General features: G+C 40.1%; 1 protein-coding gene across 1 annotated transcript in view; it reads left to right on the forward strand.

The window, feature by feature from the left end:
- The window catches only part of ints3 (integrator complex subunit 3), a 165,526-nt gene extending 158,645 nt beyond the window's left edge, over positions 1 to 6,881 (forward strand). The window contains exon 30 of the mRNA XM_039767729.1: positions 5,434 to 6,881. Coding sequence (XP_039623663.1) covers positions 5,434 to 5,511 — 78 coding nt within the window. The 3' untranslated portion in view covers positions 5,512 to 6,881. The remainder of the gene's footprint in view (positions 1 to 5,433) is intronic.
- Positions 6,882 to 26,785: the final 19,904 nt, after the last annotated feature.

The raw sequence follows: 26,785 nt of genomic DNA on the forward strand, positions 1-26,785 counted from the left end.
CTGCCGGAGGTGGGAGTTGAAGCTACTTCTGACAGGGGACTCTGCCAGCCGCTCCCAGCAGACCCTCACAACACGCTTGGGCCTACCAGGTCTGACCGGCATCTTCCCCACCATGAAGCCAACTCACCACCAGGTGGTGATCAGTTGACAGCTCCGCCCCTCTCTTCACCCGAAAGTGTCCAAGACATATGGCGCAAGTCCACGACACGACCACAAAGTCGATCATCGACCTGAGGCCTAGGGTGTCCTGGTGCCAAGTGCACATATGAACACCCTTATGCTTGAACATGGTGTTCGTTATGGACAATCCGTGGCGAGCACAGAAGTCCAATAACAAAACACCGCTCGGGTTCAGATCGGGGGGGCCATTCCTCCCAATCACGCCCTTCCAGGTCTCACTGTCATTGCCCACGGAGCATTGAAGTCTCCCAGCAAAACGAGGGAATCCCAGAAGGTATGCCCTCTAGCAACCCTCCAGAGACTCCAAAAGGGTGGATACTCCAAACTGCTGTTCGGCATATGCACAAACAACAGTCAGGACCCTTTCCCCCCACCCGAAGGCAGAGGGAGGCCACCCTCTCGTCCACCGGGGTAAAACCCCAATGCACAGGCTCCAGTGGGGGCAATAAGTATGCCCACACCTGCTCGGCCTCTCACCGGGGCAACTCCAGAGTGGTAGAGAGTCCAGCCCCTCTCAAGGAGATTGGCTCCAGAGTCCAAGCTGTGCGCCGAGGTGAGTCCACTATATCTAGCGGAACCTCTCACCTCGCGCACTAGCTCAGGCTCCTTCCCCTTCAGAGAGGTGACATTCCACGTCCCAAGAGCCAGTTTCTGTAGCCGAGGATCAGACCGCCAAGGTCCCGCCCGCCACCACCCAACTCACACTGCACCCAACCTCCTTGGCCCCTCCTATAGGTGGTGAGCCCATGGGGAGGAGGACCCACGTTACCTCTTGGGCTGTGCCCGGCGAGCCCCATGGGTGCAGGCCCGGCCACCAGGCGCCGCCATCGAGCCCCACCTCCAGGCCTGGCTCCAGAGGGGGCCCGGTGACCAGCGTCGGGCAAGGGAAAGCGTCGTCCAAGTTTTATTTTCATTGGAGGCTTATTGAACCGCTCTTTGTCTCATCCCTCACCTAGGACCAGTTTGCCTTGGGTGGCCCTACCAGGGGCATAAAGCCCCGGACAACATAGCTCCTAGGATCATTGGGACACGCAAACCCCTCCACCACGATAAGGCATTACCTATTTACCTTTATTTATTTACTTACTTCCTACAGCGTAAAGTCACGAATGCAGAGCTTCGCATGTACATATACAAAGTGCAGCGATGGCAAAAGTGCATTCTTGATCCGATGTAGAATCGTCTTTGTGATTTGAGTTTACCTCTGTTATAGCACGTCTATGTGAAAAGGGGGGTGGGGGTGTATTAGGGAGTTGGGATCATGAACGCAGCTGAGAAAATAAAAAAAAAAAAAAACCCTAACCTCTACCAGTATCATAAATTACACCGGCTGTTACAGACTGGAATCAAATGTATGTTTTTATTCTAAAATAGTAAGAATACGAGCAGCTCAGTTCTCAAAACAGACTCGTCAGGGATCGAACCCATGAAGTTTTGATTACCAGTCTACAACAGCTGATAACGTTGCGCCACCAAAGCGCTCGTAGCAAATTCGGTGGGGCAGGTTGGGGTGACTGACTCAGTTTACTTTCCTGGGGAAAGCGGCTGTCTGGAACAAAAGCTTGTCGATGTTGAATCCTCCTTTTCTTTTTCCATCGCCTTTTCTAGTAAGATGCGACAACAAAGTTCCTCTGCAAGCTAAGCCATGAACACTCTTCTTTTCACAGTGGCCCCCCGTGCATGCCTTGCACCATACATGTTCGTTGATCACCACCAGCATGTCGTAGCACACAGCAACTGGCCACCTGCATGTTCTTACGCACACTAAATAAACTCCTGATCTGACTGTAAGTAACAGTGCCAGCATACATTCACACCCAATCTGACGCTGTTCGTTTTCAAATAATATTGCATTAGTGCAATGATGTTTTCACATATGTTGTCTCTTTCTTTCAGGTGTGTAATAGAAACCACAGCATTGAGAGAAGTGTATACATTGTAACAGGTACACATGTTGTAAATGTAGGAAGGACGATCCTTGCGTGTGTGTGAACTGTTAACATTTGAATCTGATGATTGCATATAGTGCTGAACTTACTGCTCTGTACTATTCTGACCTCTGCATGTCCTGGAGTACAAAAGAAAAAGCATACAGCAACATGTGGGGACTGGCAAGATCGGGGGAAAAAAAAACATGTGGTCACTGATTACAAACCGTAAGATGTTATGCGAATGAATATGAATAATGTTGCATCCGTGCCACAAAGTTTTCCGAAGTGTAATATACAGGTCATAAAACAAATTTCTATTTTAGAATAAAAATATACATTGATTCCAGTCTGTAACAGCCAGTGTAATTTATGGTACTTGTAAAGGTTAGCTTTTTTTTTTAAATTTTTATTCTCTCGGCCGCGTTCACGATCCTAACTCCCCAAACCCCCCACCCCCGCATTTGACACTGCTGTGTTCACATAGACGCGCTATAACAGAGGTAAACACAAATCACAAAGACGATTCTACATCGGATCAAGAATGCACTTTTGCCATCTCTGTACTTTGTATATGTACATGGGAAGCTCTGCACTCGTGACTTTACGCTGTGGGAAGTAAGTAAATAAATAAAGGTAAATAGGGAATGTTAAATCAAATGTATGTTTTTATTTTAAAATAGTAAGAATATGAGCAGCTCAGTTTTCAATACGGACTCGTCGGGAATCGAACTCATGACCTTTTGATTACCAGTCAGCAGCTGATACCGTTGCGCCTCGGAGGCAGTCATAATAAATGTGTGTCAATGTCGCATGCTAACGCTGCTTTTTTTCTTACCGCTATGCCACGGAAGCTGTTGTCTTTTCCTTGAACCTTTTGTGAAAGTGTTTAATTGATCTTTGGACTTCAGGCTTCATACATTATATAGTTTATGCCTATATTTTGCATTTACTACTAAAATATGAAAAACGTTTCTGTTTTAAAAATGTGTTTACTGTGCTTAGATCATTGTAGACACAGAACACACATGAAATGCAAGTGTTCCAAATAACGATATAGTATTCATAAAAGGTGTCATTTTGCTTGACTTCTCACTCTACACCTCTAAGCAACTGACACGCAGGTAAACAGACTAGAGTTGAGAAAACTGAGTGGGGTCGGGGATGTGATAGCAGGCTGCTTGCTGTTTGGTGCTTATCCACACATTTACAGGACAAAGGACGCTGAAGGAAAGGTGAGAAGCGATTTAAGGTGGGATGGATTTTTGAGTTTTTTCGTAGGCTCTGGTAATTCTGGTGTTAAATACAACTTCAGATGAAATACAGCATATGACATATTACACCGTGTCATTATTTATTTAACAAAAACTAAGCCAAAATGTAGAAGCAGTGTGTGAGAAATTAAGTACACACTTACTGCTTCCATAGGAATCCAGAGAGTTGGTAGCAGCCACACTTGATTAATTGATCATCAGCAAATGTGTCCACCTCTATAAAAGCAGACGTTTTGGCAGTTTGCTGGTCCGGAGCATTCATGTGTGTGATAGCACAATGCCAAGGAAGAAAGACATCAGAATGATTAGAAGTGATCTCAGAGAAGCAATTGTTACAGCCCATCAATCTGTGACCATTTGCAAACTATTTGAAGTCCATCATTCTACAGTGAAAAAGATTATTCACAAGTAGAAAACTTTCCAGACAGTTGCTAGTCTTCCCAAGAGTGGACTTCCCAGCAAATTCACCCCAAGATCATTCCAGGTAATACTCAGAGAAACTTCAAAAACAAAAACCCAAGAGCTACATCTCAGACTCTACAGGCCCCACTTAGCATGTTTAATGTTAAAGTGATAGTACAATTAGAAAAAGACTTGAGTGAGTATGGCTTGTTTGGAAGGGATGCCAGAAGAAAGCCTCTTCTCTTCTTAAAAAGAACATGGCAATACGGCTTAGGTTTGCAAAGTTGCATCTAAACAAATCGCAGTACTTCTCTAGCAATGTCCTTTCAACAGGCAAGACCAAAGTGGAGATGCTTGGCTATAATGCACAGCGCCACATTTGGCAAAAACCAAACATAGCATATCAGCACAAACACTTCATACCAACTGTCGAGCACAGTGGAGGAGGGGTGATGATTTAGGCTTGTTTTGCAGCCATAGGACCTGAGCACCTTGCAGTCATTGAGTTGACCATGAACTCCACTGTAAACCAAATTATTGTAGTGTCAAATGTGAGGCCATGTATCCGACAGCTAAAAAATTGGAACATTCAACAGGACAATAAACATGAAATTGGATCATGCAACAAGACAATAATCCCAAGTACACCAGCAAATCTGCAACAGAATGGCTGAAAAAGAAAAGAATCAAGGTGTTGCAATGGTCCAGGCAAAGTCCTGACCTCAATCCAATTGGGAAGGAACCTAGAGAGACCTGTGCAGAAATGAATGCCTGCAAAAATCATTGCAATGAAGCAACATTGTAAAGAAGAGCAGGCCAAAACCCCTCAGTAACAATGTGAGAGGCTGATAAAGCCATACAAAAAATGATTACTTCAAGTTATTGCTGCTAAAGGTGGTTCTACAAGCTTGTTGAATCATGGGGTGTACACACATCTTCTCCATTTTGGCTTCATTTTTGTTAAATAAATAATGACACGGTGGAATCTGTTGCATGGTGTTTTACACCTGAGGTTAGATTTAAATGATTTTTGAACCTGGAAAAGACCAGATTTTTTTTTATTATGTCCTGATATGTAAAACCATAGAACTGTAAGAGGGTGGACTTTCTTTTTTACATGACTGTGCATTTGATGACAAGTGAAAATTTAAAGCATACAAAATGATTGAAAATGGTGACAAAGTACAATCCACACAGTATTGTACGTCACTGTTATTGATGGTTGCTGCAGATTTATCCACATCAAAGCTAGTTTATTTTGTTTGTCTGTTAAAGTTTTTGGCCCACTGTAAGTCTGTTTGGCCTGTGTTTTTAACTGCATAATATTGTAAAATACCATTAAAAAGCATGTATGGTATATCTACTAATGGATGTGATTGCATTCTGTTATCACTGTTACTTTTGTGTGTGACTCACTGTTACAAAACTATTATATAAACAAAAATGTACAGTAACAAAAAATGCAAAATGTTCCAAATTTTAAACCGGTTAACTAAGTCCACAAACGTCATATGTTCAAAACCTCTTTGAGTCGAGACTACATTAGCCACTGACCCACCTGTACTGTGTGTGGTCATTCATTTTTTTCTACTAATGTGTAATAGTTTGCCACAACCCTGTATTAATATTTTTTCTGTTTTTCCCTGTAGGAGGAGGAAGATACCAAGCCTAAAGCTCCAAAGAGAAAAAGAAAAGGTTCTTCAGCTGTAGGATCAGACAGTGACTGAAGTCTTACCTCACTGTTTGCTTCTTACTACACCTAACAGCCAAGAAGATGGTCCAAGTGCGTCTACTGCTGCTAAGTACTTGACTGTTCTATCTGTCTTACAGATTGATCAATGGAGATCCCAGCTCAGCCTTTCATTTTGATCTGCTTTGCTGATGGAGCGGCCCTGTCTAACACAGTTAGCCATACACTTGATTTGGTGTGTCATTTGGGGCTTTTGTGACTCTTTCTTGACAGTTTCCTCTTTGCCTGCAAGACTAGACCAACATTAGTTTGCAACTTTGAGTCTGAAAACTGTTCTTTTTCCTCCCTCATTTGGCAAAAGGAAGAAGATTATGGAGGCCAATGGCAAGATTTCTAAACCAATTGAATTAAGTTTTGTAAAGCACTCTAACTTTTCTACCAATCCTATTAGCTGTGATGTTGTGAGGCTGATGATTTCAGTCAAGTCCCATGTGTAAAGGACCTTTTATTTTTGGGACTTTTATGGTAAAATGGTCAGCCATATGAAAGTGTCAGTAGACAAAAAGTGGAGGCAAACATTGAGTTATTGGTCCATGGAAAGAACTATAAACTTTTATTCAAAGCCACTGTATGTGCTGGCCCATTTTCATTTGCGAAAAAGTTATTAATATGGACCTGTATACTTTTACAATTGTCTTTGGGTAGCAACAGCAACTTAATCCTCACTTTTTATAACAGTTGGGGAGATAAAATGATTGTTTCCTACATTTAATCTACTATCCCATACTCAGGGATGAAGGGACAACTTTATTAACACTTGGGCAAGATATGGTTTTTAGTTGGGTTTATTCTTTTGCCTTTCTCACCTTTGCCTTCACCACTCAATTTCTATATTTTGAAAATGTTCATCTTCACAACTGTTAACATTTGTCATCCCTCAGTGTCCATCAAAAGAAAATGAGAGGTTCCTTTTAATGGTGATGAATTATAGCACCCAGTATGCTTTGCTTAAGAGGCTAATGTAGCCGTGCTCTGCAGAATGAACCCCAAATGACAATGTTGATAGTCTTGGCACTCTCCCTACCCACAAGCGCCTCAGTCCTTTAACATAGTATGTTAAGTGTTTAGTGAAATCCATTCTGTGTAACCCATATTAAGATTAATCACTTTAAGAAAGCTGCCTAGAACAACATACGCCATCTTGAGAGTAAACTCTTCACAAAAGCAAACTTAACCTCTTTGTTAATGTCAGACATGATTTGTATGTCTTTGAAATCTTGGCAAAAAATATTACACTTTATAATTACCTGGAGACCCCCATACAGATATCACAGCCTTGGTTTTAGTGAAAGCTCTTAAATCTGATAATCTTGTTTGTATTTTTTTAATAAAACAAAGAAAATAGTGTTTTGCTGCACATTTTTGCTTTGTTTGGTCATACAGGTTTTTAACTGAACTACGACCTCAAAGGTAAGGCTAATTTATGGTAGAATCCTTGACACTTCCAGGATGATCAATGTTCTACTGTGTACCTCTGTATAGCTAGGTTAATGCCAAAATATAGTGAAATTAATGAAAAAAAATTAAAGTAGCCATTGCAGTAATCTGTCTGCATTATCCAGTTGTAACTAGCAGACATTTTATTTTTCAAAAGAAATACTACCTCTGATATCCAGCAAGTGGCAGTGTCTCACTGTTTTGTTTTTTTTTAAGCATTCCTTGAACAGCACTTTGTAATAATACCCACAGACATTTTAAATTTTCATATGAGAAAGTGATGAAGAAAAGTTGAAACATTTATATACAACATTTTGATGGTGTTCATTGTTTGGTTTTTACTGTTATTTCCAACTTTTAAAGGTGATACCAGGTACTCATTTATAAACATTAACATTGTTAACAAATACAATGGTTAAATTGCAATATGAGTAGATCTTCCAGATTCCATAGACTTATCCAGACTTGCTACATTGCTACATCAGGTAAGCTTAATTGTGACCAATGTTCTCTTTAAGCTGAGCGCGTGAGCGATCGGTCACACGAATTCAGAGCATCGCTCTTACTTCCCGCATGATCGCTCATTCCGACGGCGTCGCTCGTACTTATCCCGAAAATTGGTGCTCATAAATTTTTGGCTTAAACAAAATGTCACTCATAAACAATGCTTTTTGCTCACTATATGCCACTCCTTAGAGGGAGAAAGTTACAAAAATCTACAGAGTCTGAGACACTCTTAGTTTCATTGCTATGGTTTTTCTTTTTCTTTCAACTGTTCCTGTTAGGGTTTGCCACAGTAGATCCTCCTTTTCCTTATTTTCCTGTCTCTCTACATCTAGTTCTGTTACACCCATCACCTGCATGTCCTGTCTCACCACATCCATAAACCTTTACTTAGGCCTTCCTCTTTTTCTCTTGCCTGGCAGCTCTATCCTTAGCATCCTTCTCCCAACATACCCAGCATCTCTCCTCTGCACCTGTCCAAACCAACACAATCTCGCCTCTCTGACTTTGTCAACCATCCAACTTGAGCTGACCCTCTAATTTCTAACCCTGTCCATCCTCATCACACCCAGTGTAAATCTTAGCATCTTTAACTCTGCCACTTCCAGCTCTGTCTCCTGCTTTCTGGTCAGTGCCACCGTCTCCAGCCCATATAACATGGAAGGTCTACAGGATGGTAGTGAGACCAGCTCTTTCACTCTTGCTGATATCCGTCTGTCACAAATCACTCCTGACACTCTTCTCACCCATTCCACTCTGTCTGCACTCTCTTTTTCACCTCTTTCCACAATCCATGTTACTCTGTACTGCTGATCCCAAGTATTTCAACTCATTCATCTTCTTCAGCTCTACTCCCTTCATCCTCACCATTCCTCTGACCTCTATTTCATTTACACACATGTATTCTGTTTTTTTCCTACTGACCTTCATTCCTCTCCTTTCTAGAACATATCTCCACATCCCCAGGGTCTCCTCAAACTGCTCCTTACTCTCGCTACAGATCACAATGTCATCAGCAAACATCATAGTCCATGGGGACTCCTGTCTAATCTCATCTGTCAACCTGTCCATCACCATTGCAAATAAGAAAGGGCTCAGAGCCAATCCCTGATGTAATCCCACCTCCAACTTAAATAAATCCATCGCTCCTACCACAGACCTCACCATTGTCACACTTCCCTCATACATATCCTGTACAACTCTTACGTACTTCACTGCCACTCCCAACTAACTCATACAATACCACAGCTCCTCTCGAAGCATCCTAACTCTGATTAATTGATATCATGTTGGTTTTACAACCTCTTTGGCTTCTGCATGTATGGCCATGATTGCTTTAATCATATTTCATATTTTCCAGCTTCTTTTCTTTAGATTAAATTAAATTATTTCAAACTGGGATTGGGAACTGCTAAAATGAATGAGGATCAAAAACAAATCTAAACTGAGGGTCGATAGTAGGTGGGTTTGTATTACTGGTCCATATCAAAAAATTCTGTTTAAGTCTGGTATACTGTGCTCTTTCATGGTTCCTTACCACTTCTGAATTGCATTTTTTATGACAATTATTACAGGTCGTAGATTCAACAATAGCATATGATAGGTGCTGAAAGGTAAGCATATAAACGAAATGGAATCTTATTTGAGATTGTATTTGTAGTTGCGGACAGCTTTATATAATTTTGGCATTATGGTTGTAAGTCATCTCATCAGAGGAAACAAGTGCAGTATATAGTAGTAGGGGGCAACTTTAATTCGCAGGGATCAGACAAAACAAAAAAAATCTTGTCCTTATCATTCTAGGATTTTGCTGTGCAGGCTTAACCCCTTAACTGTTTGCTCCGCTGACTTGCCCATCTACCCAAATCTCAGGTCTGCCTGACATCTTGGTTTCATCCTTGCCTACCAGTTGATCTACACCCCATTCTCTCCTTCAAAATGCCTTGAGCCTCCAGTGCTGTTTAAATGCAAATCCAAGATCAGGGAAGTGCTTAGTACACTACACTTCCCTTTAGCAGTCCCCCTTCTCGGTGGGGTGGTGGCTCTGAGGCTAGGGATCGGAAGGTTGTCGGTTCGAATCCCGAAAACGCCAGAAGTGACTCTACTCCATTGGGCCTTTGAGCAAGGCCCTTAACCTTTAATTGCTCCATCCTGGGTAATCTGCATCCATCCCTGCAAGCAGGTCCTCCAACTTACAGAGGAAACCTTGGGTTGGTGGTAGGATTGTCACTCCAGCCATTGCAAAAAAAAAAAAAACATTGTTCCAGTGTGGAGTTGTGGTATCACCTACTGTACTCAGTCCAGGTGGTTCATTATGTGGTGGGTGTAGCAACGCGCTATCAGCGCATGCTCCCATCCTCCTCTCTCTCTCTCTCTCTCTCTCTCTCTCTCTTTTCTCCATGAGTCTGGTGTATGCCTAGAAACACAGGTCCCACTCATCCCCATGCACTGGTGTCTAACAGACTGGGCAGAAACTACTGGCTTCTTGTCAGTGTTGACCACACTCACCTTTAAAAGGAAAACATAGCCCCCATTTTTCGAGCTAGGAGCTTTCAACTAAGTGTGGAGGTTTTATGGCATCTTGACAGACCCTCGGGATGATATGCTGTTCTTCATGGAGGTAGTTTGGTGTCTGCTTCTGCAAGGAATATCCCCTTAGTGCCATCATGAGGCATGTACGTCCTGTGGTTAACATCTTTTGCCCTTCTGTTCTTGAACATTCAGAAAGTAGTTTCTCCTCAGCCTCGCACACTTTCTGCGGCTCTATGACAGTGGCTCTGAAACTCAGTTCTGGGGACCCCCTGGAGCTACAGGCTTTTGTTCCAACCAAACTGGACTCCTAGCCCTATTAAGTGAGCTGTTATCTCGCAGTTTCCGTGTCTTGGGATCAATGAAGAAATTACAAAAATAAGTTTGTCAGTATATTTTAATAAAAACTAAGCAGTTACATGTGGATAAAGTATATATTTTTTTTTTTTTACTTTTTATTTATGCTCATCCTAAATTTTCTGTTCTGTCTGTCCATTATTGACTAATTAGTGGGTCTGATGCTGAAGCATTTGCAGCCGTTCATCATTTGTTGTTTGCCAATGTGTCTGTGTTTTTATTTGTCACTGTTAGGATACGATGAAGGGAGCAGATTACACAGAATAAGGGAAAACTAACAGAAAAACAACAAAAAAGCAAAGCATTTAAAGCCACAACAGTGAGAAGTCAAGCAAAATGACACCTTATAATAGCTAACTGAACAGATTACAATATGCAAGCTTTCAACACCTTCAGGTAAGATGTAATTACATTTTGCCTGAAGAAGGGGTCTCAGTTGCCTCAAAAGCTTCCATATTGTAATCTTTTTAGTTAGCCAATAAAAGGTATCATTTTACTTGACTTCTCACTACATCCATAATGGCTAACATGGTACCTCACAACCTACTACTAAATCCATAGCAAAAAACAGAGATATTTATAAATGTCTTAAAGAGTAAAAATCATACTGCTGTACTTTTCTGAATGCAGAATAAGAGAAGAGATCCAAAAAAAGACTAGCTAACAAAATGATAACAATTAGAATCAATTAATATCACTTACTGTGATTTTAGTTAGAACAAAAATCTGCAGCCACATTGGTGTGGCAGGACTGAGTTTGGGAACCACTGGCATAAGCAGTTTCCGCTTTTGCGATTCCAGTATTGAGCATTGGGTCTATTACCGACTAGTTGCCCCCTGACTTCCCACACTGGTGTGCAGGGGTGCTTTTGTGTTCAGGTGGCATTTTATGTCTCCCTGCTCATTCTCGACTCATTATTTGAAAAAGAAATACAAACCAACAAGGTTATGTGAGATGTGCAACTGGGACAAGGTCTGAAATGCTTGTAAAGTATTTTGGTTGCTCCTTTTAGTTTTTTTTTTTAATGTCAGTTTTTATACAAAGCTGAGACAGGCTCTACTTCTCATTAGCTAACCAAGACTGCATATGTGAGCTTTGTGGTAGCCAATGAATAAATCTCAGCATTATGCTCCTCCAATTCACGCTTCATTTTAATCAGCAGGCGATTACGACAATCTCACAAGTTCTCATTATCCTGCGTATCTCACAGCTCTCGGCAGCAGTGGATCATCACCGGCTAAACAATTCTCGATGGCATAACTCCAGATACACGACTGAATGTTGTGCGGTGATGACAAATTTCTCTAAATCCTATAAATCGCCCTTAAATTAGGCATCTTTTATGTTTTTCTAATTGGAAATCTCATAAGCAGGCTGGTCAAAGATGTTCTGCTGAGCAAATCAGGCCTGCCTACTGACACATCCTTTACTAATAAATTCATCACTTTTTTTCCATAACCACATTGTTCAGTTAAGAGTCCTTAGGCAGATGTTTATCTGGACAGCGTTAAATGCTAGGTAGGAATCAAATATGGATGGGATAGCTGAAAACCGTCCAAAAAAAATCCTCTTATCAGGGAAGGGGATGCTCACCATGGATTGATCAGTTATCCGTCTAGTGGTATGGAAAGCTGGTGTCTCACAGCAACAGGGAGAACCAATGTGGTATTGTGCATTATTTTTATTCATTATTTAATGTTAAATTATTATCATCTTTCTTCTGTTTTTTTTAATCCCTTTGACGTTTTGAATTCTGGAGAATTTATATCAGCAGTAATTAATACTATTGGCTATTTGAATGATTTCAAACGGGGATTGGCAGTCTCAGTCCTGGAGGGCCGCAGTGGCTGCAGATTTTCATTCCAACCCAGTTACTTAATTAGAAACCAATTTTTGCCAGTGTCAAACCTTATTTAATTTTATGGCTTGTTAGTCTGCAATGTTAGGTTCTTATATTGTAGATTTATTCCTTTCCAAGGATATCACCCAAAAGATTTGAAGTCTAAAATGGATAATTTTCAATGTTCCACATTCTTCTTTAAGTATTTGAGACCTGAGTTTTGATAACAGTTTTAATCGCGCCCCCCTAACGTTTTTTTGAAACCCTAATAAAATTTATTCCTATATTTTTTTGCTGGTGATACACCGCTACAAGTTTTATTATACCTACTTACCAACTTTTATCAACATTTATCTAACTCTATATTTATTTTTCTAGTATCAGAATGTAGTTTAAGTTAATTTGTTTTGGTTTCAATAGATGTATTTTTCATATTTTTGATTCTTGTTTTCTTTTTTTCACATCTTTGCGCTCCCTTCGCCCCACAGGTTGAGAACCACCATCTTAGGTGTTTTATTAAATTCAACAGTTCACGATGAATCCACATGTAAATGGAAACAAGTTGGATGGAGAACTGCTGGCTCCTTTGTCATTTGCATCTTATTGCTAATAAGGAGCTATTAAAAATAGAGATTGCAGCTCTTTAAGACTGAAATAAGCAAATAAGGGTAGGGAACCTTAACAAGCGAGACCATTAAAATGAACCAAAAAATGTCACTTGAGCAGTAAATGCTTCATTAGCAATGATTGACTTCTCATTAAGGAACAGGGTTGGAACAAAAACCTGCAGCCACTGCGGCTCTCCAGGACCGACCCTGCCCACCCCAGTCTAAAATTATTTTCTTGTCATGTTTATTCTCAAGGACACCAACATTAGTTGTTTTCTTGCCCTGATTATGACCTGCTAGAGCTTGTGTGTAACATCATTTACATGACAAGATAAAAGGATCACCCATCTGCCCTGGCCACTATCCAAGATGGCAGGAACACCTTAAAAGCCATTGCTTGCATTCATTTTCCCATTCCATTTTTTTGGTTAATATTGAAGAACATTTTGGCTTCCATATTTTCGACTTGCGTTTTTGGTTTTCATATTGAGGATGGATGGTCCTTTATTCCTTTCTCTGATGCTGATTCTTTATTCAGCACAACAAATTGAACGGAAGGCCTAGTATGTTTCAGGGCACACTCGGTCAAGGCAGGCCAGTGTTGAGTTACCAGTTGATTGGACACATACAATGATATAAATGGGGTTGAAAGTGTTAAAAATGTTAAGAGAAGAGCGAGTCCTACAGGACACTGTAGCCCAAAGAATGAAATATCATATACAGTCAGGTCCATAAGTATTTAGACGGTGGCACAATTTTTATAATTTAGGATCTGTATGCTGCCACCATGGATTTGAAATTAAGCTATCATCATGTGATTGAAGTGTAGACTTTCAGATTTAATTTAAGAGGTTTACCAAAAATATCTTATGAGCCGTTTGGGAATGACAGCCATCTTTCTGTATAGCACCAAACCAAACCCCCAACAACCCCCAAACCTTTCCAGGGACTAAAAAATATGTGGACATTTGACTGACAAGCTATTCCATAGCCATGTGGGAGCAGATCCTCATGATTTCATTAACTCACCGGAGTCCAACTCCTGTCCTAAAGGGCCACAGTGGCTGCAGATTTTCATTCTAATCATCTTCTTAACTAGTGACCAGTTTTGCTGCTAATTAAGTTCTTTTGTCTTAATTTAATTAACTTGACTCAGGCCTCTTAGTGGTTTATTTTTCCTTTAGCAGCTAAACAATAATGAGACACAAAACAAGCCACTACATGACCAGCTCAGCTGTGTCCATCACACAATATCTGAAAATAAAAAAAGGTGAAGGTCGCAGGAAGGTTGATTTCTCGAGTGACCAAAACATTTTAACGGTGTTCTTAGAAAAAAAACAGAAAAATCAACGGTTTTGGAAATGTCTCCTGTGGCAGAATGAGAGCAGCAACAGGCCGTGGAATTAAACAACGGGTTTAATTAACAGCAAGAATCAGCTTTTCATTAAGAGATTGGCTGGAGTTTGACGTTCCCATTTAGCTAGTCATCTGTTGGCTCATTTCACATCTCATTTCTGTTTGACTGCCATTTAATGAAAAAAACGAATCAATTCAGAGGACTGAATCCTTAAAAACTGGGCTATTAAAATGAAGGGAAAATTAGTTAATTAGCAGTGAAAACTGGTCAGTGATTAGGAAAAGGGTCAGAATGAAAACCTGCAGCCACTGTGGCCTTCCAGGCCCGGAGTTCGACACTCCTGCATTAACTACTAAGTAGGTAAAAGGTGTGGAATTGATTCCAACTGTGGAATTTGCACTTGGAAGCTGTCACTGTGAACTCTCAATATGAGGTCCAAAGAGCTGCCAATGCAAGTAAAAACAGTCCATCATTAGGATGAGAAAATGAAACAAAATCTTTGACCACAATGAGTGGTCAAATCAACCATTTGGTACATTCTTAAAAAGAAGGAACACACTGGTGAACTCAGCAACATCAGAATTTCTGGAAAACCACAGAAAACAACTGTGCTGTAAAACTGCAGAATTCTATCCTTGGTGAAGAAGAATCCTTTTGTAATATTTAGCCAAACCAAGACCGCTCTCCAGGAGGTAGACCTGTCATTGCCAAAGTCTACAATCAAGAGAAGACTTCATGAAACTAAAGACAGAGGGTGTACCACAAGGTGCAAGCCACTAGTAAACATGAAGCATAGAAAAGGAAGATTAAATGACATTTTTTAAAAACCTGTCCAGTTCTGCACAATTTTCTTTGAGCAAAGGAAACTAAGATCAATATGTACCAGAATGTTAGAAAGAAGAACACGGAGAAGAGAAGAAATGCCTCATGATCCAATGAATACCACATCATCTGTGAAACATGGTGGAAGCAGTTTTAGGGCTTGATCAGGTTTGGTTGCAAATGAAGTCAGTAACTAGTGTTTATTGATGATATGACTGCTGGTCTGAATTGTATAGGGCTATTTTGTCTGCTCAGACTCAGCCAAATGCTGCAAAACTAATAGGATGATACCTCACAGTACAAATGAACAATGAGCCAAAACATAATGCAAAGGCAAACCAACTGCTTTTCAATGCAAACAAGAGGAATAGTCTTCAATGGCCAAGTCAATCACCTGACCTCAATCCAATTAGACTTGGATTTCACTTACTGAAGACAAAGCTCATGGCAGAAAGTCCAATGAGCAAGCAGCACCTGAAGACAGCAGCAGCAGCAAAGTATCACCGTTTTCCTATAGGGGGCACTAGCTCCCTGGAAATACATTTGTTTGGTAATTGCGGCATCTTAAGTATCCCGAAACTATATAGATATAATCTTAAAAGGTGATACCCCTCCCTTAGTGATACGGTGGTAAGAAATCACATAGTGAAATAACTTAGCTTTCTTTAATGACGATTTATGTGGCATAACAGACGGGAAGCCATGACAAAACCTTTGTCTGCCATTTTCATCTGATTTTCATAATCGGATGACATTATCTCCCATCCGTCTGTCGGCTTCCAAGGTGGGCCGGGCAATGTACCAAGGCTTCTCCATGTGCAGGCCCCTACTTAGGTAAATCATGCCATTCCAAACAAGGAAAAGAAGATCCAATGTCATGTTGACTCTGTCACACAGAAATAGTACAATGCCCATTTCACAGTTGTCCCTTTCTTGTCTTCTAATGCTTGCCTAGCAGTTCTAAATGATGAGCCTCCGTGTGCTAAATCTGGCCTTGTGTTATCTGTACATGCGAGAAGAAGCAGATTTATAAAATATTTTTTGTACAGAGCACAGTGACATATTAAACATATAAACTTATTGCAATCACTAGGGTGGAAACCCAGCACTTGGAGATGGCCTTGAGTTCCAGTCTTCAAGCAGTTATTGAAAGAATTTTCAACCAAATATTGAAAATGATCATTATAGTTATGATTGTGTTAGTTTGTCCAAATACTTTTGAGCCCCTGAAAATATGGGGCCATATATAAAAATGGCTGTCATTCCTAACAGCTCATACAACATATTTGTTAAATCCCTTCAATTAAAGCTGAATGTCTACACTTTAATCACATAATGATTGCTTTGTTTCAAATCCATTGTGGTGGCATACAGAGCCAAAATTATGAAAATTGTGTCACTGTCCAAACACTTATGGACCTGACTGTATTTTAGGTAATCATGGCTTTATTGTACCAAAAAGACACAAGGGAGGGATGAACAAAGGGAGCAAAACAGAAACAAATGAGCTCTATGCTTGCTGGGGTAGACTCGAGCTTCCTCACCACCCTGCAGAGGATAAAACAGGTTTAGAAAATGGATGGATGGATGGATGAATAAAGAGAAGTAGTGGTTGTTTAGTGGTTGTTTTCATTTTGATTTCAATACCATCATGACATCACTGTGCCACCGTCTAACATGGCTTACAAACTCTAGACTCCCTTAGCTCTCCAAATATGGCAGGGTGTTACTTCAATTACGGTTCTTCTGCATTCTGCACCTTCCTTTCAATACTGAGCTGCACATACTAAGCATCTAGAAATGGTTGCTGCTCCAGATTAGTCTTGGACTGTGAATAAAAGTCTGATTCACACTTTGACGCTTTTCTTTTAGCGAGGGAAGGCTGCTGACTCACTCTTTGTACTTTATGTTTCAAACTCCACCACGCAGAGCCCTCACAACACTGGCCAGTTTATGAAGACTGTGAAATTGACAAGGTGGAGAAGACCTTGAACTCGGTTGAGCCCACCATCCCATAGGACCTGCTATGCTCCTTTTTAACTGCTTTCTTTCTTCCAAGTTTAACAACAACTGGTTAACTTCTTCCACCCTAAAATCAGGCATTCCTTTTTGCCTCTGAAGTATCTTCATTGCCATGCATCAGCACCTTAAAATCTATAAATAATTAACTGTGAGTATGAGGGCATGTCTGCATGTAGCAAAATACTCACCTCTTCTTTATACGTTATATTATATACTGCTCAAAAACATTAAAGGAACACTTTTTAATCAGAGTATAGCATCAAGTCAATGAAACTTATGGGCTATTGATCTGGTCAGTTAAGTAGCAGAGGGGGTTGTTAATCAGTTTCAGCTGCTGTGGTGTTAATGGAATTAACAACAGGTGCACTAGAGGGGCAACAATGAGATGACCCCCAAAACAGGAATGGTGTAACAGGTGGAGGCCACTGACATTTTTCCTACCTCATCTTTTTTTCAGTAGCTTTGCATTTGGCTATGGTCAGTGTCACTACTGGTAGCATGAGGCAATATCTGGACCCTACAGAGGATGCTCAGGTAGTGTAACTTCTCCAGGATGGCACATCAATACGTGACATTGCCATAAGTTTTGCTGTGTGTTCCAGCACAGTCTCAAGGGCATGGAGGAGATTCCAAGAGACAGGCAGTTACTTTATGAGAGCTGGACAGGGCCATAGAAGGTCCTTAACTCATTAGCAGGATCGATATCTACTCCTTTGGGCAAGGAGGAACAGGATGAGCACTGCCAGAGCCCTACAAAATGACCTCCAGCAGGCCACTGGTGTGAATGTCTCTGACCAAACAATCAGAAACAGACTTTATGAGGATGGCCTGAGGGCCCGACATCCTCTAGTGGGCCCTGTGCTCACTGCCCAGCACTGTGGAGCTCGATTGACATTTGTCATAGAATACCAGAATTGGCAGGTCCACCACTGGCGCCCTGTGCTTTTCACAGATGAGAGCAGGTTCACCCTGAGCACATGTGACAGATGTGAAAGGGTCTGGAGAAGGTGTGAGGAGCGTTATGCTGCCTGTAACATCATTCAGCAAGACCGGTTTGCTGGTGGAATTAGTGATGGTCTGGGGAGGCATATCCATGGAGGGACACACAGACCTCTACAGGTTAGAAAATGGCACCTTGACTGCCATTAGGTATCGAGATGAAATCCTTGGACCCATTGTCAGACCCTATGCTAGTGCAGTGGTTCCTGGGTTCCTTCTGGTGCATGACAATGCTGGCCTCATGTGGCGAGAGTATGCAAGCAGTTCCTGGAGGATGAAGGAATTGATACCATTGATTGGCCCCCGCACTCGCCTGACCTAAATGCAATAGAAAACCTCTGGGACATTGTGTTTCGGTCCATCCGACGCTGCCATGTTTCACCTCAGGTTGTCCAGGAGCTCAGTGATGCCCTGGTCCATATCTGGGAGATTCCCCAGGACACCATCCGTCGTCTCATTAGGAGCATGCCCACCCCGACGCTGTCAGGCATACATGCAAGCATGTGGGGGCCAAACAAACCACAGAGTACGATTCTGAGTTGCTGCAATGAAATTTCGGTAAAAAGGACATGATATTTTTCTATTTGATTTTCGGGGTGTCTTCGAATTCAGCCCTCTGTAGGTTAATTTTCATTTCCATCAAACAATGTGGCATCCATTCATTCCTAACCCAGTCCTTATCAGTATAGATATCCAGCAGGATTTTATTTTTCCATTGAGGTCTGATGTGTTTTCAAAGTGTTCCTTTAAATTTTTTTTTAACAATTTATACGCATTACATTTATATTAAGATTCACAAACAGAAACTTCATATATTTAACTGCCATTTTCTTGCCTTTGACCAGCATAGAAACAGTATAATATAGGTTGGTCCAGATCTAATTATGCAATTTTCATTACATTATAACAACATGCAACGCAGGATGTTGGAGGAATTTGGACTGCCTGCAGTGCACAGGAACACGATCTCCCAAATCAATGAAATGTTTGACCGGACTGGTAGCGTCAATCACCCGAAGTTGTATTGTTTTCCTCCATTGCATTCAGAGTTGCATAATTAGATCTGGAATACTCTGTATAGTATAATGGCACAGTGATACTAAAATTCTGTATATACTTACTACTGATTAAATGAATTTATAAAAAAGAAGATAAAGGCAGAATGGGGCACAGAGTGGCCTACACACTGTAGTGTCCTGGGTTTCAATCCTGGCCTTATCTCTCAATAATGTTCTCCCTGTTCCTCTGTCTTCATCCCATATAAAACATAAATATAAATTTGCTTAATTTCTCTTTAAAAAGTGAGGGAGTGTTCCCTGTAATGGACTGGCACCCCATGCACAGACAGTTTGTGAGTTCTGGCTCTTCATGATCCTGTAAGCAGGGTGCAGAAAATGGAAAGTAAAGTAAGTGTAGAGAGTTTTTGTTTGCTTCATTCCATGTGACCATTCATTGTTAATTCTAGTTTTGACCTACTTGCAGAGCAGTGAAGAAAGGGGCCTCATGTATAAATGGTGTGTATGCACAAAAATGTTGCATAAGAACGTTTCCACGTTCAAATTGTGATGTATAAAACCTAAATTTAGCGTAAAGCCACGCAAATTTCCACGGTACCTCATACCCTGGCGTACGCAAGTTCTGTGCTCGGTTTTGCAGACTGGCGGCACCCAGCGTCAAAGCACATCTACTGTTCCTTTGTGGTTTCCCTATCTTTTTTAGATCCACATCCCTGATGCGGCTTTATAAATACACTGAAATTAACCGCATATTGTTTATTAGTTTAATGCATCTGATTGTAATTAACCTGTAACAATATAATGGTCCACAGAATGGCCAAACTATTCTAAATACCATAACTGCTTTAGCGTTGTTACTCTCACTGCTCCTTCTTCTTCTTCTTTCAGCTGCTCCTGTTAGGGGTTGCCACATCGGATCATCTTTTTCCATATTACTCTCACTGCACGACTCGGAGTATTTATATCACTGTATCTGAGTGTGAATCACAGCAGCAGCTGATCGGAAAGAGAATTATCGGTATACAGCATCAAGCATACGCTGCCTCAGTCATGCTGTCTATTGAACTGTTCTTATATGGCAAATGTTTCAAAGCCTTTCCTGTACTGACCTCGCAGTTCAGAAACAGTTTTAATCCCAAGAACTCTAAACGCACTCATTCAGTCCATCAAGTGCTCCTTGTAGAACTGTTTGTACTTATAAGTACAATCACCTCACTGTAAACTTATGATACAGTTATAATATTGCACAACCTGAGTCACTTTATAAAGCGCATATTTACATATGATGACGATATCATTTTTAAGATGAAATGCAGCAAAATATGTTTATTATATTATACAGATAAAGCTAACTTCATTTAAATAATCTATATTGTTAATAGTTAAACATGTGAGGACACGGTGCAGCAGCGCTGGTGAGCCGCTGGTGCACCGTTAACGGATTGTTCCCGCCTCACGCTGTATTCTTGCTGGGCTGGCGCGACACTGGAAGAATAGATGGATAGAATAATTAAACACGTACTATGAAGATATTTCAATGTTCCTTAAAAGTTTTGAAGAATCGCTGTTCTAAACTTACAGATGGCTTAACATCTATTAAAGAGCTGATTGTGTGGCGATTGGTCACTTGGAGAAAGAAAAGTAAGGAAAGGAATAGGAGGTTAGTACGTTTGAAAGAGACAGTACTGCTACAATAAACTATTTAATCGAAGGCCGCGCACGGCGCAGCAAGCATCTTGCATGAGGCATGAACAATCACTGCTCCACCATGTTCCCATGTTTAATAACATGATTTAACTCCTATCATCGTGAAAATTATATCACGTATACATCTCAATATTTTAATTACTCAGAGAGCTGTAATATTACAAATGTAATGGATTCTGTGTCCTGTCGGAGGAAGAGAAAGCCTATTTAAGAAGCACGTAGTGATTCACACACATAGAGCACATAGAAGATCAAATACAAAGCAAAGCATTTAACGTGCTACTTTAGTTACGATGGAATTTGAGAAACTAGTAAATTAAACGATTTTAAGATGAACTTTATGATGTTCTACTTTAATGACAAAATAAACTACGTGATTAAAGTGGAAATTTAGAGATTAAAGTTGACATTTTGTACTTTTTCCCGACTGTGTGCCTATTTTTTCTTCTCTGTACCCTAATAAGCTTTCATATGACACTCAGACGGTGGGCTACGACTCGTCTTTTCACGGGGACTTCGATATCTGACAACTTCTTCTTTATTTCAAGCACTGTGTGACTTTGTGAACTTGAGCTTTTGAGTTTCTCAGACACGCTATGTCACTCGATCAACTTCATTTTCTTGTTTATACAACTGTTTAAACCAACTAATAGTACTTTTTTCTTTGCCTCCACTTGGTATTCACTGAAATTCTTATATTTTCCCCTGTGCTTTTGCTATTGTCTTTTCACAGAAGGCTGAGTTTAAGGGCTATTGATATTGATTTGCATATTCAAAGAGGTGTAATTCTGGGAGGACTTGAGGCGGGACAGCAGGCACATGCACGTGCGTTACTTTTCATGCTGATCGGGATTTATGGAGCGGAAGAACGTGGAAGTTGGCGTTTGCACAGATTTATGCATCTGGATTTTTTTGTGCATAAGCACATTTCTATGGCAAGCCAAATTAACATTTAGAGATATCTCAAAATGAATTTTGGATATCTTAAAATGTAATTTACTTTTTAAGATATCTGAAACTCGCTTTGAGAAATCTTAAAATAATTTCCTTTACATTTTAAGATATCTGCAATACATTTTGAGATATCTCAAATGTATTTCAAGATATCTCAAATACAGTTTCAGATATCTCAAAATAATTGTGTCTGCATTTCAAGATATCTCAAATGAATTTTCAGATATCTTAAATTGACCTTTCATGCATTTTAAGATATCTTTAATGCATTTCAAGATATCTCAAAATCATTTCCTGTAAAATTGCCTATTATTTCAATGGGACTACTTGTTAATTATAAGATATCTTAAAATGTATTTGAGATATCTGAAATTGTATTGTAGATATCTGAAAATGCTATTGAGATATCTTGAAATAATTGAGTGTCCTTTAAAAGATATCTTAAAATGCATTTTAGATATCTTGAAATACATTGTTAGATATCTGAAATGGAGCAGAGACCCATTTTAAGATATCATGAAATTAATTTTAGATATCTAAAAATGTATTTCAGATATCTGAAAAAAAATGAATTTCAAGATATCTTGAATGCTTTTAAGATATCTAAATTATATTTCGAGATATCTCAAAATAACTTCTTTCTCATTTTAAGATATCCCAAATTCATTTTGAGATATCTGAAATGCATTTTCAGATATCTTAAAATGACTTCCTGCACATTTCAAGATATCTCAAATACATTTCAAGATATCTTAAAATAACTTCCTGTGTATTTCAAGATATCTCAAATTCATTTTGAGATATCTCGAAATAGACAGGAAGTCCCATTGAAAGAATAGGAAATGTTACAGGAAGTGATTTTGAGATATCTCAAAATGTATTTGAGATATCTTGAAATGCACAGGAAGTTATTTTAAGATATCTCGAAATGTATTTGCGATATCTCAAAATGCACAGGAACGTATTTCAAGATATCTCGAATTGCATTAAAGATATCTTAAAATGCATTTCAGATATTTCAAAATGTACAGCATATCATTTCAAGATATCTTGAAATCTATTTAAGATATCATAAAATGCTTTTTAGATATCGTAAAATAGATGCATTTTTAGATATCTGTAAGTCAATTTGAGATATCTAAAATGCATTTCCAGATATCTTAAAATCCATTTTGAGATATCTCTAAATGTTAATTCGGCTTGCCATACATTTCTGCTTTTGTGCTTATGTCATGTTATAGTGCGAATTCTACGCACAGCGTTATGCATGAGGCGCCTGGTATTTTAGGGCACAAAATATTGCATACTGTGTAGATAAAAATGTGAATGTGAAGTCATAGTAGATTTAAAATAAAAGAATTATCAACGCAAGTAGGTTATAGTAGTGAGGAAGGTCTATGCTCTGGGACCACACTGGTCCAAAATGATGCTTTAAAAGGATGGCATCCAAAAAGAAACAGCTGTCCACACTTCTAGTGCATGAAGGCTGACCACAGGGGACGATCAGCACAGTTTGGATTTCTTTATACATGGAGAACAGCTGTGACTGTGAAAAGGCATTCAGCCGAATTTTATTTTTAACGAATTACCACCATTTGCAAGCCAAGAGTGCTGCACATACAGAAAAACACAAGAGCCCACACACTTTAGAAATACTGCATATTATCTGTGCAGGGAACTCTTCTTCAAAATTCTGCCTTTAATTATTAATAATTACCTGAAAAATTGTGAATACACTAATTGCAAATCAGTTGTCAATCAAAAGAAAAACAATCCAGACTCCGTCTGCCCCAACCAAGCAGTCATTCAGTTGCACTCTGCACCTTCCAATACCTTTCAGGTGAGGTGCAAACTAAAACTGTCATTTTTGTAAGTCTGATTTTGTTTTACATTTATTAATAAAATAAAAATTAGAATTTGCTTACTTAGTAGAGAACAATAAAATAGTCATACAAGATTAATGTCAATGGAGTCTTTAATGTAATTCTTCACATGGCGGATTGAATCAGTCAGGAGGTGGCAGTGATGCTCCCATTGTTCACGTTTGATTATTTTTGGCAAAGTTTATCAACAGAAAAGGTCATCACCAGACAACACTCACTTCTGTGGATCCTGATTTCTCTAATTTCTTGTTTTTCACATCTGGGACAATAAAATGTGATGAATGGATTTAATTTCTCTTCCTTTTACCAAACTACATAAAACCTTCATGTTCATCATTACCACCTCCACCTCACACCTTTTATACCAATTCTCAAGGGGCTCTTTCCACGTCTTCTCATCATCTCCTCATTAGTTGCCCTTTACAAAAGAAAAATATATACTTGTAGAGTCCAGTTTCCACATTTGTTTGCAGATATATGTGCATGTGTGCATGATCATCAAACACATTTAACCATTAGTCAAATATAACACAAGTAAACACAAAATGCAGTTTTTAAATGATAGTTTTTATTATTTAGGGAGAAAAAATCCAAACCTACATGGCCCTGTGTGAAAAAGTAATTGCCCCCTTGTTAAAAAATAACCTAACTGTGGTGTATCACACCTGAGTTCAATTACCGTAGCCACCCCCAGGCCTGATTACTGTTTCAATCAAGAAATCACTTAAATAGGAGCTGCCTGACACAGAGAAGTAGACCAAAAGCACCTCAAAAGCTGGACATCATGCCAAGATCCAAAGAAATTCAGGAACAAATGAGAACAGAAGTAATTGAGATCTATCAGTCTGGTAAAGGTTATAAAGCCATTTCTAAAGCTTTGGTACTCCAGTGAACCACAGTGAGAGCCATTATCCACAAATGGCAAAAACATGGAAAGTGGTGAACCTTCCCAGGAGTGGCCGGCCGACCAAAATTACCCCAAGAGCGCAGAGACGACTCATCCGAGAGGTCACAAAAACCCCAGGACAACGTCTAAAGAACTGCAGGCCTCACTTGCCTCAATTAAGGTCAGTGTTCACGACTCCACCATAAGAAAGAGACTGGGCAAAAACGGCCTGCATGGCAGATTTCCAAGACGCAAACCACTGTTAAGCAAAAAGAACATTAGGGCTCGTCTCAATTTTGCTAAGAAACATCTCAATGATTGCCAAGACTTTTGGGAAAATACCTTGTGGACTGATGAGACAAAAGTTGAACTTTTTGGAAGGCAAATGTCCCGTTACATCTGGCGTAAAAGGAACACAGCATTTCAGAAAAACGACATCATACCAACAGTAAAATATGGTAGTGGTAGTGTGATGGTCTGGGGTTGTTTTGCTGCTTCAGGACCTGGAAGGCTTGCTGTGATAGATGGAACCATGAATTCTACTGTCTACCAAAAAATCCTGAAGGAGAATGTCTGGCCATCTGTTCGTCAACTCAAGCTGAAGCGATCTTGGGTGCTGCAACAGGACAATGACCCAGAACACACCTGCAAATCCACCTCTGAATGGCTGAAGAAAAACAAAACGAAGACTTTGGAGTGGCCTAGTCAAAGTCCTGACCTGAATCCAATTGAGATGCTATGGCATGACCTTAAAAAGGCGGTTCATGCTAGAAAACCCTCAAATAAAGCCCAATTACAACAATTCTGCAAAGATGAGTGGGCCAAAATTCCTCCAGAGCGCTGTAAAAGACTCATTGCAAGTTATCGCAAACGCTTGATTGCAGTTATTGCTGCTAAGGGTGGCCCAACCAGTTATTAGGTTCAGGGGCAATTACTTTTCACACAGGGCCATGTAGGTTTGGATTTTTTTTCCCTAAATAATAAAACCATCATTTAAAAACTGCATTTTGTGTTTACTTGTGTTATATTTGACTAATGGTTAAATGTGTTTGATGATCAGAAACATTTTGTGTGACAAACATGCAAAAGAATAAGAAATCAGGAAGGGGCAAATAGTTTTTCACACCACTGTATGTATATATATATATATATATATATATATATATATATATATATATATATATATATATATATATATAAACTGCTCAAAAGAATTAAAGGAGCACTTTGAAAACACATCAGATTTCAATGGGAAACAAAAATCCTGCTGGATATCTATAATGATATGGACTGGGTAATGTGTTAGGAATGAAAGGATGCCACACTGTTTGATGGAAATGAAAATTATCAGCTTACAGAGGGCTGAATTCAAAGTCCCCCTAAATATTAAAGTGAAAAAATGATGTGGCAGGTTAGTCTATTTTGCCAAAATTTCATTGCAGCAACTCAAAATTGTACTCAGTATTTTCTGTGGCCCCAACATGCTTGCATGCATGCCTGACAACATCAGGGCATGTTCCTAATGAGATGATGGATGGTGTCCTGGGGGATCTCCTCCCAGATCTGGACCAGGGCATCACTGAGCTCCTGGACAATCTGAGGTGAAACCAGGTGGTGTCGGATGGACAGAAACATAATGTCCCAGAGGTGTTCTATTGGATTTAGGTCAGCGTGGGGGCCAGTCAATGGTATAAAATCCTTTATCCTCCAGGAACTGCCTGCATACTCTCGCTACATGAGGCCAGCATTGTCGTGCACCAGGAGGAACCCAGGACCCACTGCATCAGCATAGGGTCTGACAATGGGTCCAAGGATTTCATCCTGATACCTAATGGCAGTCAAGGTGTCGTTGTCTACCCTGTAGAGATCTGTGTGTCCCTCCATGGATTTGCCTCCCCAGACTATCACTGACCCACCACCAAACTGGTCATGCTGAATGATGTTGCAGCATAACGTTCTCCATGGCTTCTCCAGACCCTTTCATGGAAGTCACAAGTGCTCAGAGTGAACCTGCTCTCATCTGTGAAAAGCACAGGCCGCCAGTGGTGGACCTGCCAATGCTGGTATTCTATGGCAAATGCCAATCGAGCTGCATGGTGCCAGGCAGTGAGCACAGGGCCTCTAGAGGATGTCGGGCTCTCAGGCCACCCTCATGAAGTCAGTTTCTGTTTGTTTGGTCAGAGACATTCACACCAGTGGCCTGCTGGAGGTCATTTTGTAGGGCTCTGGCAGTTTTCATCCTTTTCCTCCTTTCCGAAAGGAGCAGATACTGGTCCTGCTGATGGGTTATGGACCTTCTATGGCCTGTCCATCTCTTCTAGAGTAACTG

Source organism: Polypterus senegalus, chromosome 1 (genome assembly GCF_016835505.1).
Source record: "Polypterus senegalus isolate Bchr_013 chromosome 1, ASM1683550v1, whole genome shotgun sequence".
In the NCBI taxonomy this organism is placed as follows: Eukaryota; Metazoa; Chordata; class Cladistia; order Polypteriformes; family Polypteridae; genus Polypterus; species Polypterus senegalus.